At 39.0% G+C, this 17,703-nt stretch overlaps 2 protein-coding genes across 2 annotated transcripts; one reads left to right on the forward strand and one right to left on the reverse strand.

The window, feature by feature from the left end:
• The first annotated feature begins 3,683 nt into the window (after positions 1-3,683).
• LOC115920961 lies at positions 3,684-5,973 on the forward strand. The gene is made up of 2 exons (XM_030977785.1): positions 3,684-4,116; positions 5,340-5,973. Exons 1-2 carry the CDS (start codon positions 3,861-3,863, stop codon positions 5,414-5,416), a joined length of 333 nt encoding a protein of 110 aa, XP_030833645.1. The 5' UTR covers positions 3,684-3,860; the 3' UTR covers positions 5,417-5,973.
• A 2,825-nt stretch (positions 5,974-8,798) lies between these two features.
• Positions 8,799-17,074, reverse strand: LOC115921267. The gene is made up of 4 exons (XM_030978583.1): positions 16,746-17,074; positions 11,492-11,754; positions 9,613-9,744; positions 8,799-9,005 (listed from the first exon to the last, which is right to left on the reverse strand). The coding sequence occupies exons 1-4, from the start codon at positions 17,059-17,061 to the stop codon at positions 8,799-8,801; spliced, it is 918 nt and encodes a 305-aa protein (XP_030834443.1). The 5' UTR covers positions 17,062-17,074.
• Between the last annotated feature and the right edge of the window lie 629 nt (positions 17,075-17,703).

The following is a 17,703-nucleotide window of genomic DNA, read 5'->3' on the forward strand; positions in this document are numbered from 1 at the left end:
ATGAAACAATCATGATTGTGATAGCACACAATTAGGTTACCGGTAGTAGAAATAGAGAAAAAAAGATATATTACACCAACCATGGATAAATAAACGGCCGGGAGCGTCATATCATAGTTTTGTGTTATTGGGCGACCAAGCGAGATTTCGCAATGTACATTGAATGCTGAATTCTAGAAAATCCTTAAGCCCACATTCTTTCCGCTATATTTCTAAATTTCCTGGGGGACGTGTCCCCCTCTCGGGCCCAGGATCGCCGCCCCTGTGCATGATTACTACCAACATGAGTACAAATACAAGCACAAGCGAGTTGGTATGAGCTGAAGCCAAATGAAGAGCAAAATAAGATTTGTGAAGCGGCCCCTTTACCGTTAGTTTAAACTGACTGTTGAGTATATAGCTTCTATTTAAAAGGCATCCAAAATATTGTGCCCTTTTCAAATTAGTGATGACCTTTGTAGCGCAGGGGCTGTTTTGAACGTATAACTTTGAATCCGCGGCTCGAGATTTTATGCGGCTGGCCCCTATTCAATAACGTTTCCCAAGCCTTCCGGAATGACCCCAAATCTCCTGATTACAGTTTTTCCCTTATTCGTCGTTACTGTAGCGCCATTTCCATGTCTTTCCCACTTTCTCACCCAAGTTTTCTCTCCCCCCCACCCCCGCCCCCAACCACTCAGTGTTATATATAGGGTACGCGCATGCATGTTCCCTCTCTTTAAAAGCACCTCTCTATCTCCGGTGTGTAAAGTCAGTACGGGCCGGATTTTTTTGTATTACGGGCTAGACTTTGTTGCGTGAAAAGTACTTCTTTACCAGAGATTTTGGGAACACAAATTCAGTATCTCCCACCCCGGAGGGAGGGAGGGTGGGGGGGGGGGGGATTTCTTCTTTTTTCTCTTTCTCTGTTTCTCTTCTTTTCTTTTCTTTTCTCTTCTCCTTTATTTTCTCTTCTCCTTTTTTTTTAACCTTTTCACCTTTCCCTTTTTTCTCTTTTCTTCCTCTTTTTTTCCTTCCATTTTTTTTGGCGCCGCCAATAGGGGGGCCGCGGCCGTTTCGGCCCCCCTGGATCCGCCACTGATGTAGGAGTACATTTATGATAGAATTTCCCTTTGCTTGTACCTCAATCAGCTGTAATGAACATCCCTCTAATTAAATAATGATTATGAAGTGGGAATGAGTGTTAAGAGAAATAGAGAGATCTACAAATGATGAAAATACAATAAAATTTACATCTGAATTCCCAGCTTTGTAGCATTTTTTAAAATTTATTATGGGGAGGCAAATGTTTTTTCTCTTATCATACATCCAGCTCTAGACGAGTAGCAATTTTGTTTAAGGATACTATTCCGGTCAAAGTTAATCAAAGTAGAATAGACAATGGTGGAAACTTAGTAGTTTTAGATGTGACATTATATGAGTATGACATTACACTGGCGTCTTTATATGGCCCGAACACTGATAATCCAACTTTTTATACTGATTTACAACGTACCATAACAGAGTTCGAAAATCCACATGTTGTTATTTGTGGAGACTGGAATTTAGTGCAGGATCAGACCATTGATACTCATAATTATGTTCATGTAAATAATCCTAGGGCGAGACAGCAGGTTAAAAATATGAAGGACGAATTAGATCTATGTGACCCATGGAGAATTAGATATCCTGTGAAAAAATATTACACGTGGCGCAAGCCAAACCCTTTTAAACAAAGTAGATTAGACTTCTTTTTTATATCATCAGAATTACTATCATTAGTTCATAAATCTGATATTTTATCTGGTTATCGAACAGATCACTCATTAGTTCGTCTTAGCTTGACTTTAAATAAAATTAAACGGGGTCCAGGAATTTGGAAATTTAATAATTCTCTATTAAAAGATGAAAATTTTGTGTCAAAATTATAAAAACTATAAAAGAGACAATTACATTATATGCAAAAGATGAGGTAGAGTTTGATGAAAACGATAACATAGTTGGAAATTGTGAACTTTCTATCAATGACCAATTATTTTTTGAAACTTTGATAATGCTATTGCGGGGTGAATCTATATATCCTATATGGCTCGTTCATTAAGAAACAAAACATCAGTCGGGAAAAGGAACTGGAAAGAAATATTGAAGTACTGGAACAAAGACTAGTGACATCGAATGATAAGACCGCATTACTAAAAGAATTAACCCTAATAAGGCCGGGGGGGGGGCCATTATGCCCCCCCCCTCCACGATTTTTCTGATTGTTCGAGAACGCATATGGATGGCGCCTCGCCGCTCGCTGACTTTTTTCTTTAGAGTCTTGCGCATCTTAAAAAAAAAAAAAAAATAATAATCGGACCTATAGTTACAAGGTCACGTGACCTTTTGTCTTTGCATGTCAGCCCGAAAATCACTAATTTTTGTGATTTGTGTACAAAACATATGGAAATGTCATTTTTCCTAAAAATAGATCAAACATTGGTTATTGGGTCTTGTTTAAAGTTTAGGTGGTTGTTTTGGGAGTCAAAATAGTTGAATTGTAGGAACAAATGAAAAAAGAAAAAAAAAACAATAACATAAATAAGTTAAAAAAACAATGAAATACATAAGAAATTATCAAAACAAAAGATAACATAAGGAATAAGCTGGCTCTTCCAATTTTTTTTTGTCGTATTATTGTTCCAAATGGTCTAATGAATGTATGTAGTGAAAAAGAATGCTTAAATATGAATAATATAGGATTTATGGGTAAAAATGTGATTTTATGACGTTATTTGCATAAATTACCATAAATATGCAAATTAGGGATTTTTTTCAAAAAATTGAAATTATCATATTGTTCTATACACTTCACTTGACATGCGTGCAAATTTTCGCGGAGATCGGCCGAATTACGGCCAAGATCTTAGGGGGGGGGCCATAATGGCCCCCCCCCCCCCGGCCGTAGTAAGACTTCAAATAGCCCGGCCTTATTAGGGTTAAGTGACAAAAAGTCACAACGTGAAACCTATCGCTTAAAAGTAAATGAAGGAATTATCATGAGATCTAGAATCAAATGGATGGAGCTAGGAGAAAGGTCATCAAAATATTTTTTAAACTTGGAAAAACAGAATAAAGTAAATAAAGAAATACGGCAATTGTCAACAGAAAATGGAGATGTTATTAGTGGACAAGATGGAATATCAAACAAAATCTTTAAATTTTATTCAAACTTATATAAGATGAAAGACACTGAAGAGGTAGATATAGGCACATTATTAAACTATCCAGATATTCCTAAGTTAACTCCAGAATTGTCCAATTTATTAGAAGGTCCTTTAAGTGAAAGTGAGGTTTGTTTAATGCTAAAAAGTATGAAAAATAATAAATCCCCTGGGCAAGATGGCTTCACCGTTGAATTTTTTCATTTATTTTGGCAATATCTTAAAACGTTCATGATCAGATCTTTGAACTTTGCTTATTTTACAGGAGAATTGTCGCAGTCACAAAAATTAGGAATAATCACTTTAATTCCTAATAGACCGCCGGGTGAGCCCCAAAATTCGTCAGTTTCGTGACCTCGGCTCGGCATCTACTTTTTTAATAGTGGATATTATTAAAGAATATATTTTGATATTATAGTCATAACTCGTCAATCGAAAAAAATGCATATATATAAGCTCAAAAAATGGAAAAAAAGGTGCCTAAAATCTTTCTTTTTTTCACGGAGGTTGTCCAATCACTGTGCATGTATCAAGTAAATGTTACAGCGCCTCAAGCTTTTTAGCCAATCACAGGCAGTGTTGTGCACGTACCACTGGCGCGCGCTATTTTGAGCTTCAGGTGTAGTAATCTGTCGTCAACAACTGAATGTTTCAGAGGAAAACACAGGTTTTTGCTGTATGCATACAATTTTGACTCACAGTAAGGTGATATCTTTCAGTGGGAAGAGTTACAGAAAATTCAAGGAGTGTGCAGATCTTTGGAAGGACGTCAGTTTTGGGTTTGAACTAGAAAACAAAATTGCTGCGATTGCGGTCAACTGCGACTTTGACTCGTTCGAGCTGCAGACAGAGCAGTACTCGCCCGGAGCCTCCGGCGGAGGAGTGTACCAGGCCAGGGAGGTGTTCGAACTGCAACAAGTTCAACAAAAAAGAGGTAGGCCTAAGTTAGATCTATATCTATCATTCTATGTCATTCCATTCCGAAGAAATGATAGTATTAACTATTTCAGCATGTTCAGAATAACTCTGATCCTTTTCTTCTTCTTCTTCTTCTTCTTCTTCTTCTTCTTCTTCTTTGAGATAATCTGCCTCCTTCAAATAATACTGAAGTGAAGATTCTTGCACTTATTACACCGGGGTTTCCCCCTACTCTTACTCTAAGTCTTATACGAATAGTGCAATGGGTTCTTAACGTGCCTCCATTTAACGTCCTATCGGAGGGACAGAGTGTTTTCCACTTGACATAACCTGCGTCTAACAAGGGAAGGGGCACGTTAACAGTAACGCACAACGCAGGCCTCGGTCATCCGCTGGGTGGGAGTCGAACCCGGGATCTTTGTCTAGATGTCATATGTCCATTTCCCGGCCCTAAACGTTACAACTAGAATCAAGAAAAAAGAGAGTCTAGATTAGAATATCTACCGGGTAATTTCTACTTCCTAAAAAAATGCTATGCTCTCGAAATTGAGGCCTAGCTGACTTGATCAAAGTGGTTGATCAAGTCAAATTGGATACTGGTCAGGCTTGATTCTATACTACATTAGTACAGATTAGTACATTAGTACATATCGATTACGGTATCGTCTGAGAACAGCGTACTGGTGGGGTTTTTTCGGGGGGGGGGGGGGAGGGGCCACTGTCCCCTTAAATTTCCACAATCAAAGTGTTTTTTTTTTGGTGTTTTTTTGCATGTTTGAAAAATTCTGCATGGTGAGGCCCACAGTCCCCGTCAATATTTGACACGTTTAAATTAATATGCCACTTGTGTTGGAGAATGAGCCTTGCCCTTGCCCTGGTGATCTTTTTTTTATTCATGATGAAAAATTTATTACAGTACCCTATGCCCTCCATGCTCTACACACACAAAAAAAACACTTCATAAAAATATGAGACACCTCCTTACGTTTTCTAATAAGCAGTTCTGAATAATTTCCACTGTTAGTGTCACTGATGTCCAGTCCGTTCAGTTGGAGACAGTAACCAGTCAGCACAGATATTTTTTTTTATTTGTATTTTGATGATAGTTATATGCTAGATTCGACTCATACTGTCGGTTTTGTAGTGATGAATACTTCAGTATGTCTGTCTCGTAGAACTATAGACTTATTCTTTTTAATAAATGATATTAAATGATCCTTTTATTTATTTTCAATAAAGGTATGTCCAACCAGGATACCATGCGGGCTGCTACAGGCACTTCTGCAACATTACAACAAACAAGTGAGCACAGATGACATCAAGGCAAAGAAGGAACAATATTTAACACATTGTATGTCACATTACTTGTAAATGTAAAGCCTTTTTTTGGAAATTCAATGTAAAGACCTTTATTGCGATGCTCTATTTTGCCAATATCCGCCAGATTCGATAAAGCAGATAACTTTTACTAAATGGCATTTGGACAAATGTATGAAATTACCTGCTGGAAATGTTAAAGAACATGATTTAGATATGTATATTAGACTGAAGAAGAATAGCAGAGGCTGCGACCCTGCCATCCATGAATATATAATTTTTTTTTATCTATAATGTATATTTTATGTGTATTTTTGCTAAAACATACATACATGTGATCGCTTGAAAGAATGTTTGTTATTGAAAATATTTCAATGTGAATTGACAATGTGCTGTATAACTGATGATGAATCATTTCTCTACATCAACCCAAAGAGCAGTATCCATGTAGTCAAGCAGGCTTACAATTTTATTGACCATGTATTTTGAGAATATGAGATAGTACTATGTCATATATTTGATGTGAAACCAGATTATAATTGGTCAAACATGCCTTTAATACAAACTTTGTTTTAAACTGTGATTTATTTTATTTAAAGATATGCCATTCCCTGAAATATATATTGAAGGGTATGACATAGAAAGAGATAGAGAGGTGGGAAAGAGTGAGGGGGGAGGGAATGGGAAAGAGAGAGCGGTTAAGGAAACAAAAGAAAGGGAGGGAATGGGATGAAGAGTGAGAGAGAGAGGGGGGGGGGGGTGAGGAAAGAGGAAGAAAGAGACGAAGAGAGAGAGAGGGGGAATGAGGAAAAATGGGTGGAGGGATGAGAGGGGATAAGGAGAGAAAGAGAGGGGGATTAGGAAAGAGAGAGAAAGGGAAGGAAAGAGGGGAAAGGGAAGGAATGAGGAGAGAGGGGAAAGAGGGAAAGTGGAATATTTTGAGTGCACTGCAGCTTTGCTCGATATCAATACAAGTCATTTTCCCATAGCATAATACACTGCTGTCTCAGACTGGACCCATGAGGGCGTTTGTCATATTTATTAAAAATTAATCTGGACATTATTAATTTGTGTGCAATTTTTTCTACTGACGAGTTGCAACATCATCTTCAGTATATTTTTCTACACATTAGAGGTTATTTTCAAGTAGATGCCGAGGATGGGTCACGAAACACAAAAACTAAGGCACTTTGAGGGTTCACCCGGCGGTCTATAAAGGAAACAAGCCTCAACATTTATTTATTAAAGAATTGGCGTCCTATTTCACTTTTAAATGTTATATACAAAATAGCATCTGGGTGCATAGCTAATCGATTAAAGCAAGTATTGCCCCACTTGATACATGAGAATCAAAAAGAATTTTTGAAAGGCCGTTTTATCTGAGAAAATATTTGTTTACTTTATGATATATTATTATATACCAAACTTAATGACATTCCAGGCATGTTGTTGATGATTGATTTTGAAAAGGTTATTCGAGATACTTAGGAATAGATTTTTTGATTAACTTAGTAGAGATGGTAAATCATAATTATACTGAAAAAATTAAAGATATAAAAGGCCAAATGTTTTCATGGTCTAAACGAACCTTAACTGTCCTCGGAAGAATAACTGTAGTCAAATCTTTGTTGGTGCCAAAGTTGAACTATTTATTGCTTTCACTTCCAGAACCGAATTCACAAATTATGAAAGATATAATTCGTTCTTTAGATGCATTTATATGGGGTAACAAACCTGATAAAATCAATAGAGAACAAATGTGTCAACTGTATAATAAAGGTGGGGTTAAGATGATTGATATTTACATTCATGCTAAATCCCTGAAAATATCATGGATTAGAAGATTTGTAACTGATTCTCAGATAGAAAGTTTCACTTTTCACATGTTCAATTCATTCTTGCCCCAAACCTATTTTTTTCACCTGTATATGGGCTCACATTATTTTAGAAAATTAGCAGACATGACTCCAAATCCATTTTGGAAAGAGGTCCTTTTCGCTTGGTCAGACTTGGTCGAACTTCTTATGACGACATTGCAAGTCAACCTCTCTAGAATAACCCCCACAATAAAATGAATGACAAAGTGGTATGTTTTGGGGCTTGGAATTTATGAGGAATACGTTTTGTGAACGACATCCTAAAAATAGATGTTTTTTTTTTTCTTCATATTTTGAGTTTCAGGGGAGATTTGACATACAAACAAATTTCCTCAAGTACTATGGTCTTTGTAATGCAATTCGGTCAGGTTTTAAAATGACTACACATGTAGCTCCTAGTAAGGCCTTAGAACCTATCATTCCCGAAGCTGTGCACCTTGTGGTGAAAACAAATGTTGGTTGTTCACATATTTATCAGTCTTTTCTAAAAAACAAAGTAAAAGAATGTAAAGCCCTTACAAAGTGGAAAAGTTTTTTAGATTTTCAAGATGTACTTTGGGGTCCGTACTGTCAAATTCCATTTCAGTCAACAATAGATATCAACATGGGGTGGTTTCAAATCAAGATTTTAAATAGAATATTATATATGAAGGACAGTTTGTTAAGATTTGGTGTAGTGGCTGACAAGAAGTGTACTTTTTGTAGTAACAATGATTAAACTATCATACATGTTTTTTGCTTCTGTAACTATTCTAATGAAGTATGGTCGAAGTTAGAGTTCTGGATATTTCGTAATACGGGGGAAAGGATCAAACTTACAAATCAAAATAAATTGTTTGGATTTTGCGGTAGCAATAATAATGCACTCAACTGTGTTCTGATGGTTGTAAGACAAGAAATATTTTCAGCTGAATTACGAAATCAACTACCATCATTTGATATAATTTTATCAGCTGTTAAACGTTATTATGAAATGGAAAAATATATATGACAACAAATCTCAGAGAGAATAAATTGAAAAAGAAATGGTTTCACTTTAGAAAATATTTTGAGAGTGTTGGAAATGTGCTAACATAAACATGATCATGTATTTTATGTTTGGTATTTTTTAATTATATATTTAAAGTACTAATTTTGTCATAAATGTTTGTTTTTATCTGCCGCAAAAGTTTTCGGCCGTGATGATTATTATCTGTGTCAAGCCATTATGTATGGAAATTATTTCTGTAATTATTTGTATATATGATATATGGATATACTGTATATGATGGAATTTGTTTTGAAAATAAAGAACCCTGTGGAAGGGGAAAAAAAAAAAAAAAAAATTTATGCACAACTCGAAACTTCAGTGTGTGGTCCAAGTATGTCATTTTTTAACTGGAGGGCATTTGAAGAGCAATCCTTATCAGGGGACATTTCTATTATGACTCTCTTCCAACTAATCTAATAGAAGAAGAAATTTCACAGATAGATTTTTTACCTTTACAAGAACACAACCTTATATTTACACCAAAATACCTGGATCTTGTGGGGAAGCTCTCTCTCTTCTGTGAGGAGTTGAGAAATCCAATCGAAACAAGAGATTGACTTGCAGTGTCTCAATTTGTCCAACTTTCAGTGAAACAGCAACAATGTCTGGCTGGTCGGTGAAGTCCAATTCAAAGGGTTCACAAATCCTGGCTCCACTCATTAGTTTTTCAAAGGAGACAACCTTTAAAAAAAGAAGATTTAATGGAGGTCATCAAAAGAGTAGGGAAATAAAACTTCTCTTTTATTTTTCCTATAGCAAAAATCTGTTGTGAAAGTGTCTATTTAATAGGCATTGTTGCCCTGAATTTAGCTCCAGCAACCATTATGAGCCACCAGAGCAGTTGAAAGAGTACTGGTAAATCCTACCATTCCAAATTTAGATTCAGATTATGATTATGTTACAGATCCATAAATTTCAACCATGCGGCATGCAAGATTGTTAACCTAAACTTAGAAACTAATACTCTCACACAACCCGTCTTAAAGCAGTAACATGGTTCTATTTCAATTGACCATAATTTTCAAAATACTGTTAATAAGTAATCATTGTCTATCATGAGTCCTTGGTAAAGTTTGCTCGTTGAGCAATCAGAAATCAGCTCAGAAAAAAATCTCTCGCTTTTAGGGGAGTGGTCATTTATTTATGCTGACCTTGCACTTTGGAACACCATCCCATCTCGAATGAAGGAAGCATCCACAAGTTATGAGTTTAAAACTCTCCTCAAAATACATGGATTCAACTATACTTTTCAGTTAACTAGAATCTATAAACACATTACTGAACTTACAGCAGGTCTTCCAATTACGGTCTCCTTTACGTTGCAGGTCATTTTGAGATCACCTTCTGCTGCCTTAATAAGGACCTGTTGTTCCATATGGGCAGGTACAAAATCTTCTTCCCCTTCTTGGAATTTTACCAACTATCACCAAAGAAAGGGAAATAATATATTAATTATTCAGGGTTGCATACATAAACCATATTCATATCATGAAATGAAATTTAATGAGAGTAAAACAGAGGTTGATTAACAGTTACTTCTAAGTCACAACATCATTTGATCAAGGACTGTAATGAAATTTAATGAGAGTAAAACAGAGGTTGATTATAGTTACTTCTAAGTCACAACATCATTTGATCAAGGACTGTAATTATATACAGTTTGGTAACTCCCGAATTCGGGCTGCTCCATCAGTTCCAAACATCGGTGTTATATTTGACGAGAAAGTGCATGAATGCCCAAGTGAAGAAGATCTGACAATCAGTGTATTATAACATCCATAAATAATGTTAACAGCATTTGAAAAGTCCTTGGCCATAAATCTGCTGCTAAATACATGTACATGCATTAGTTCTTATCTCGATTAGATATTGGCAATGCTCTTCTTTTTGATATTACTTCACACAATCTTGACAAACTTCAACATGCTCAGAATGTAGCTGCCAGGGTTTTATCAGGGACATCTAAATATGATCACATTTCTCCTGCTCTCAAAAAGCTGCACTGTTTGCCAATCCGCAAGCGCATAGAATTCAAAATCCGCCTTCTCCTCACATGTAAGGCTGTAAATGGATTGGCACCAAACTATTTACAAAACCTTGTTATGCCTTATACACCAGCTCATAGTCTTAGATCATCACACCAGCATGAGTTGTACAGGCATAGTTGATATTTAATGGAAAATTAACACATACAACATTTTGGGAAGTGCTTCATATCTGATATTTATCAGTATGAATTTTTTTCCTAAACGTGCAAAATCTGGTGGTTTTAGGGAAAAGAGCAGTTTTCTGCTATATACCACCATACTATTAAAGTAATTCTTTCAGTTTGAGCAAACTGATAGAAATTCACCTTGCCAATAATGGATATCTATAGCAGCGTATTTTAACCAGGAAGCTGCAAGACATCGCTTAGGGTGTTACAAGACAAATTTTGTTATATTACATACATATTTTAGAACAACATCAAGTTCATAAAATTAAAGTATCAGGAACTGTAAGATGTCCAAATATGTATCATCTTGTGTATTTTGATAAGGAAATAACATTTTAAAATAACAGAGTGTCCTTCAAACTTAAGAAGCAGGATGGTTTCAGGCAGCAAGGTACATGAATACTCCCATATTTGTGCGGCAAGTTGCCGGAATATTGTCATATTTGGGCAGCAAGGTGCCTAAATATGTTTTATCTAGTGTGATCTTTTAATAAAAAAATAAAACTTTTATCTCAGTAAAGAGTTTTAAAAATCTACCTTCATTTTCATATTATTTTGTTTTTATCATCAAAAAAACAAAACATATGGGCTTTTAACCTCAGAAAGGAAAATTTAGGCTGGAAAAAAACACCTTTTTGTTAGTATTACTCCATTTGTTCTTTTGTTAGCTCAGGCTAAGTCTCAAGTATGGGAGACTGTTTTTTAAGTGGGAGGGAGTCTCCAAATTATGATCCTGTGCCTCGGTCTACTGTACACCAACTGCAATGTCTAGTGAAAATGTTGTTAACAAAGTATTTTTAATGTTGATTAAGTAATGCTAACTCATATATTTATGGTATTTTCTGAAAATTGTGTATGAAACAGATGCTGATCTTCGCCACAACTGTTGACAGTTCAGTACATTTTGTCAGATTCCTCGACTTCCAAATCAACTGCTGCAACAGTAATTTACCTCGCTATTCCCTTTGATGTCGTCATAGAGGTGTGCATGTAGGATGACAGGTGTCTTCTGCAGAGCTAAGTTCTTTTCTTTAAACGGCCGACAGCACTTCCTCTTTTCTGGGAAGAAGATATCTCGGAACAACTTGACAATCTTGACAATCTTGACAATCATCCATGAAAAGTGATTCATCTTCAGTTTGAGTACATCTTTTGTGATTGTGCAGCTAGGTATTCCAGACCTCGACAACATAATTCGTTCTTTAACAACTGCATCTATAATAATAAACAATTTGGAAAAGAAGATTAAGAAAATGATGGACTCATTGATAAACATACATGCTTGTTAATGTAATTAATAACAAGCAAAGGCAAGACCTCTACATAGAGTCATTGTGGGTTCATTAAAATGAATTAGCAAAGTTAACCCTTGACATTGTTAACTCCGACATTGACACTTAACCCTTCAGACCAATCTCTCGATAAATGGGTCATCCTTATAAACTACCTAAACACAAAAGTTGGTCCCATTAAAAACTCTGTAACAGTTTTGGACTTAACATCGTTTTCAGAATACCGATTATGTTGGCTTATATACTTTACATGCTAACATAATTTCAGAATACTACCGCAGTTCAACAACAACTTTTTTTATTGCATTACTCCCAATTGTCACTACATAATTTTACGTTACATTTATGAAGTGTATCGGTGGCATAGAGTGGGTCCATACATCGAGGAGCAAAGGCATCACGGGGGAGGGGGGCACCTGTTGTATCGGTGGATAAAATGCAAATTAGCATGGGAACTAATGAGGGAATGGTAGGTGAGGTGGGGGAAAAGATAAATTGCCCTCTTGAATTTTTCTTTCTTTCCCTTTTCTTCTTTTTTTCACAATACATTCTTTGGACACTTTTCCTCCTGTAGCAACACGTTTGATTGGGATGTACTTCAAGAGAATGTCTTCTTTTTACATTTGTTTTCCCATACTCTTATGATTAATCTTTTTTGCATCTCATTTACATTTCAACTCATAACATCCATTCCCCTCTCCACCTTCGCAAATCACTCTTATTGCCATTGCCACACCTTGTTTCTTCCATTCCATTTCCACCTCATGTGCTAGTACATTTCCATTCCATTTCCACTTCACATTGTCCTATTGTTTAGTTTCCACTTTTATTCAGAACACCTCATGATCACCCTTCCATACTGCCTATTGGTTCTTCCTCCTCCCTGGGTTGTTCCATTATGTCTTCTTAGGCCTCCTTCAGTCTGTAAAGACCATGGGTGTGAATCCTAACTGTCTGTCCTGCTGGAACAGCACTGTCTGTAACTATACAGACCAATGCGTGAGTGGCAGTCTTTGTCGCACAAGTCGCACTTGTGGATTGTCTCTGTCCAGTGTGAGAAGCAGCGTTCTTTTCTGCGAGTCCGCGTCTCTTCCGCTGCACTCTTTAGTTGGTCTTCCCCTGCCTGCAGCGACACTGTCAGGGTACTTCTCCAGCTCGAGCGGTCGGTGGCGAGTCCCTCCCAATGTTCTGTGTTAACCTTCAGAGCCTTCAAGTCCCTCTTGACAACATCTCTGAAGCGCAGTTGAGGGTGACCAGTGTCTCTCTTGCCAGTTGCCAGTTGACCATAGAGGATGTCCTTGGGGATTCGGCCATCCTCCATACGATGGACATGGCCTAGCCAGCGGTGTCTGCATTGTCTGAGGAGGATAAACATGTTTGGAAGGCCGGCACGAGATAGGACTTCGGTGTTCGGCACTTTGTCCTTCCATGAGATTGCGAGTATGCAGCTAGCGGATACATCTCAAATGGAAGGCATTCAGTCTCATCTCTTGCTTGACGTAGGTCGTCCGTGACTCACTCCCGTACAGCAGTGTGCTGAGGACGCAGGCATTGTACACTGCCATCTTTATCTTGACAGAGAGTTTGGTGTTACCCCACACCCGTGTGGTGAGGTGAGCGAGTGTTGTTGCTGTCTTTCCTATTCTCTTGTTGAGCTCTGCGTCCAGGGAGAGGTTGCTGCAAACAGTGGACCCAAGGTACCTGAACTGGTTCACAGCTTCCAGCTCGTAGTCATCAATGGTGATGGATGGCGGCGCTTCTACACCCTATCCAAGGACGTTCATCTTCTTCAGATTGATAGTCAGCACAAAGTCCTTGCAGGCCTTGGAGAAACTGTCCATTAGGGTCTGGAGCTCCTGCTCCGTATGGGTTGGACATCAGCGTCATCCGCAAATAGCATGTCTCTAATCAGAACCTCCCTTACTTTTGTTTTGGCTTTGAGACGGGCAAGGTTGAACAGGCTGCCATCTGATCTAGTGTGTAGGTAGATCCCCTCTGTTGCTGAGCCGTAGGCATGCTTCAGGAGTAAGGCAAAGAAGATCCCAAAGAGAGTCAGAGCCTTGTTTGACGCCGCTGCATATGTCAAATGGCTGTGACGTGCTGCCGTTACATTGCAATGTCCCCTTCATGTCTGTATGGAAGGACTCAATGAGGCTCTGCAGCTTCGGGGGGCATCCTATCTTTGGAAGGATCTTGAATACGCCCGCTCTGCTGACCAGATCGAATGCCTTGGTGAGATTGATGAAAGCAAGGTATAGGGGCATGTTCTGTTCCCTGCATTTCTCCTGAAGCTGGCGAAAGGAGAAAATCATGTCTACCGTCGATCTCTTGCCGCGAAAGCCACACTGGGACTCTGGAATGACACGTTCGGCTAGTTTCTGTAGGCGAACTAGGATGGTACATGTGTAGACTTTGCCAACTGTGCTGAGGAGCGAGATGCCCCTGTGAGTGTAATTGTTGCAGTTGCTTCGCTCGCCCTTGTTCTTGTAGACGGTGATGATATTGGCGTCCTTCATATCCTGTGGTACAACACCTTCTTGCCAGCACAGAGGACCTCATGCAATGGGAGCAAAAGGGCAGTCTTTCAGTGTTTGATCAGGTCGGGTGATATTCCATCGCTGCCTGGCGCCTTTCCTGAAGTCAGACTGTCAATGGCCTTGCCGAGCTCAACCAGAGTTGATCCAACCAGAGCTCATCCATGGTCGGTAGACACTCAATGGCATCAAGGGCTGAAGTGGACACAGTGTTCTGTCTGGAGTAGGGGTCAAAGTAGTGTTCCACCCATCTCTCCATCTGCTGACTCTCGTCTGTGATTGCTTCCCCAGTGGAGGATTTAAGGGGTGCCGTCTTGCTCTGGACTGGTCCCAATGCTTTCTTGATGCCATCGTACATTCTTCTAATGTTCCCTGTGATGGCAGCAGTTTGAATTTCTTCGCTCAGTTGGATCCAGTATTCGTTGGCGCAGCGCCTGGCCATCTGCTTAGCTTTCCTTCTTGCAGCCGTGACAATCTAGAGATTTTTCTCAATGGGAGATTTCTTGTACTCCGCTGGGGCGGCGCGCTTGACTTTAATGATGGGAGTCAACTCGTTTGACTTGGCTTCAAACCAATCATGTGACTTTGAGGTTTTTCTTCCTAAAGGTGGCCAAAGCTGTGCGATGGATGGTGTTACGCAGCTCTTCCCACTTTTTTGTTGCAGATTCTTCATGCTGAAAGGCACTAAGTTCGTTCTCAAAGGCGGTGGCAAACAGTTCCACAAGATCAGGTTGGCGCATCCTGCTGGTGTCAATGCGTGCTTTTCCTTGTTGTCGGCACGGTGGAATTTCTTTGGCTGCATCTTGAATTTGCAACACACCAGTGAATGGTCTGTGTCACAGTCAGCACTCTGATAAGATCGGGTCAGTAGCACGTTCTTGAGAGAAGTGCGCCTTGTAAGGATCAAGTCCAGTTGGTGCCAGTGTTTAGAACGTGGATGTCTCCAGGAAACCTTGTGTTGGGGCTTGGTCTGGAAGTACGAGTTAGTGACGCACAGGGCGTGATAGGTGCAGAACTCGCTGCAGAGCGCTGTCCGTTTTCGTTCATTTTACCTACGCCAAACTGTCCAAGGCAGGATGGCCAAGAATTGTGATCAGCACCCACTCTGACGTTGAAGTCGCCCAGGAGAACTAGTTGTTCGGTTCCACCATCTTCAGCAAAGTGTTTTTCACTGCAAAGCCCACTCCATGCTCTCTGGGCTCGTCAGAGCCCTTTCCCTGCCAGTAGAACGTGTAGTCCTTCTCTCTCAGTGTGCCTATATCCACGTTCAGTCTCTTCAGTTCGTTATTAATGATTGCGGTCTTCCTGACGTCGCTGATGTCCATGAGGCTTTCAGCAAAGCCAGTCATCATGGTATCACCCAATGAGGAAGGCAGACTGTGACGGGACAGCACCTAACTGGCTGCCCAGCTTGAGGTGGGCGGTAGCTGTCCAGTGGGCTCCGAAGATCCCTCCCACCGTCAGGAGCAATCCCTGGCGCCAAGCTCTACGCTCGTCGAGCGACGGCTTATAACCGATAACTATTGCTCCCGTGTTGTGTCTGCGCCATAGGCGTAGCTGTAGTGCCCTCTCCAGCGTTGGACGGTAGGATTTAAGCCTGGGCAGGAAGATATGGAGGACAGGATGTTGCCCATGCAGCGTGTCCCCCCCTCCACGTCACTGATGAATCCAAAGGAACAGCAAGCTGTTACATTTGGCACCTGCAGGAACTGCCAGAATGAGGTTGGAGACAACGACGAACTGCCTTAGGGGCTCCAACTGGGTTACATTTTTACCAGTAGCAGGAGAGATTCCCCTGACCTGACATATTCCATTATGTACTTTGTACTATTCCATGTTTATGTTTCTGATTGGTTCTCTTTTTATGAATCACTCGTGTTTTTATATGTTAATATTGAGTAAGACAGTGCAACTCAAGATCTGATGTGGTCAAGATTTATTTATTTTCGTCTGGCATCGTTTAACAATGTTAAATCTGAGATGCACGGCCCTACGTGTTATCAGTGTCTGTGATATGGTGTAATATTGAAGCCCTAACAAAAAAAATAGCACTTCAAAATGATCAAGAAGTGCCACAAAAAAGTAAAAATCTTTGAGTGACCGGTTTTATCATACTCATTTGCCCCAATAGACTGTAGTGTTATGAAAACCGTTAAGCAAACCTGAAATTTGGTTTCGATTTCCAATCATAAAAAATCTTGATAATCAGACAGGCGGTCGGCTTGTAAAAATCATGGGGTAACTGACTGACCTAAATGTTTATAATTATCATTGCAGCATGAGCTAAATCCAGGATTTTGTTTCAGAATCTGAGACAAATTACCGGATCCCTACCATTGCCCCATAATGTGCGTACCTGTAAAGATGTATATGTACTTACCGGGTGAGTATTCTCCCTCTCCCGTGTACAAGACTGCCTCCACACTGGAGTATCGTGTAATCACAGCACAGTGAGGTATTGTGTAAGTCACCGGTAACTTAAGGACCAAGTCATCAGGGGCTAAACACTGTACACCAAAGCAGACTGATATCTCTTCTTTGTCGTTGCCAAGATTAGGAGTATCTGTCAGGACACGAAGAGAAATGTCCTGCGGGGCTTCGCTATCAATTGCACCAGGAGGGATCTCAAGTTCAATTCCGAAGGAATCTAGCTGAAGTATGGCACCTTCAACTCCAACTCTCTTACAAAATTCCATCTTGATTGGTTTGACGTTTACTACCTCTGGTACTGAAAATCACGAGAGATATTTCCAATAAAACCTTTGGCAAACTTAAACAATATAATACATAATTGTACTTCAACATTCTAGCAAAATATTAAATATAGATTAAAGAGCATCAATGAGCAATGTCACTCTGAAGTACCCTTTTCATGACAGGAATAAGTGTAAAAGAAGAATATTCTTTAATACAAATTTTAAATTTTTTATCTTTTAAAAGGCATCCTTATCAAATTTTCGTACTGTTGCACAGTTTAGACTCTACGTTGCGGAAATAAATACGAGTTAGATATACATTCTTTGGAATTTAGCAATTCACATGAATGATGTTATTTTTAAACTTAAAGGATTTAGAACAGTTAACTTTTACTGATCTTTCATGAATATTGTTGTAATACAATGAAATAATAGGATAACAGAAAAATATTTTAATCTTCCCAGACCTTGCCCTGTTTTTCTGCCTTTTGTCGAAGAATAAAAAACTTGCTTCTAGCTAGAACCATGCACAGTAGGCATATTTTCACTAAGACACATCTCTTTTGTGTTGTATACTTTGACAGAGATTACGAAATCCAGCGTCCACAGTTTTATATATGTATACATGAGCTTGTACTTCTC

This window comes from Strongylocentrotus purpuratus, unplaced genomic scaffold (genome assembly GCF_000002235.5).
Source record: "Strongylocentrotus purpuratus isolate Spur 01 unplaced genomic scaffold, Spur_5.0 spur5_scaffold_1, whole genome shotgun sequence".
Classification (NCBI taxonomy): Eukaryota; Metazoa; Echinodermata; class Echinoidea; order Camarodonta; family Strongylocentrotidae; genus Strongylocentrotus; species Strongylocentrotus purpuratus.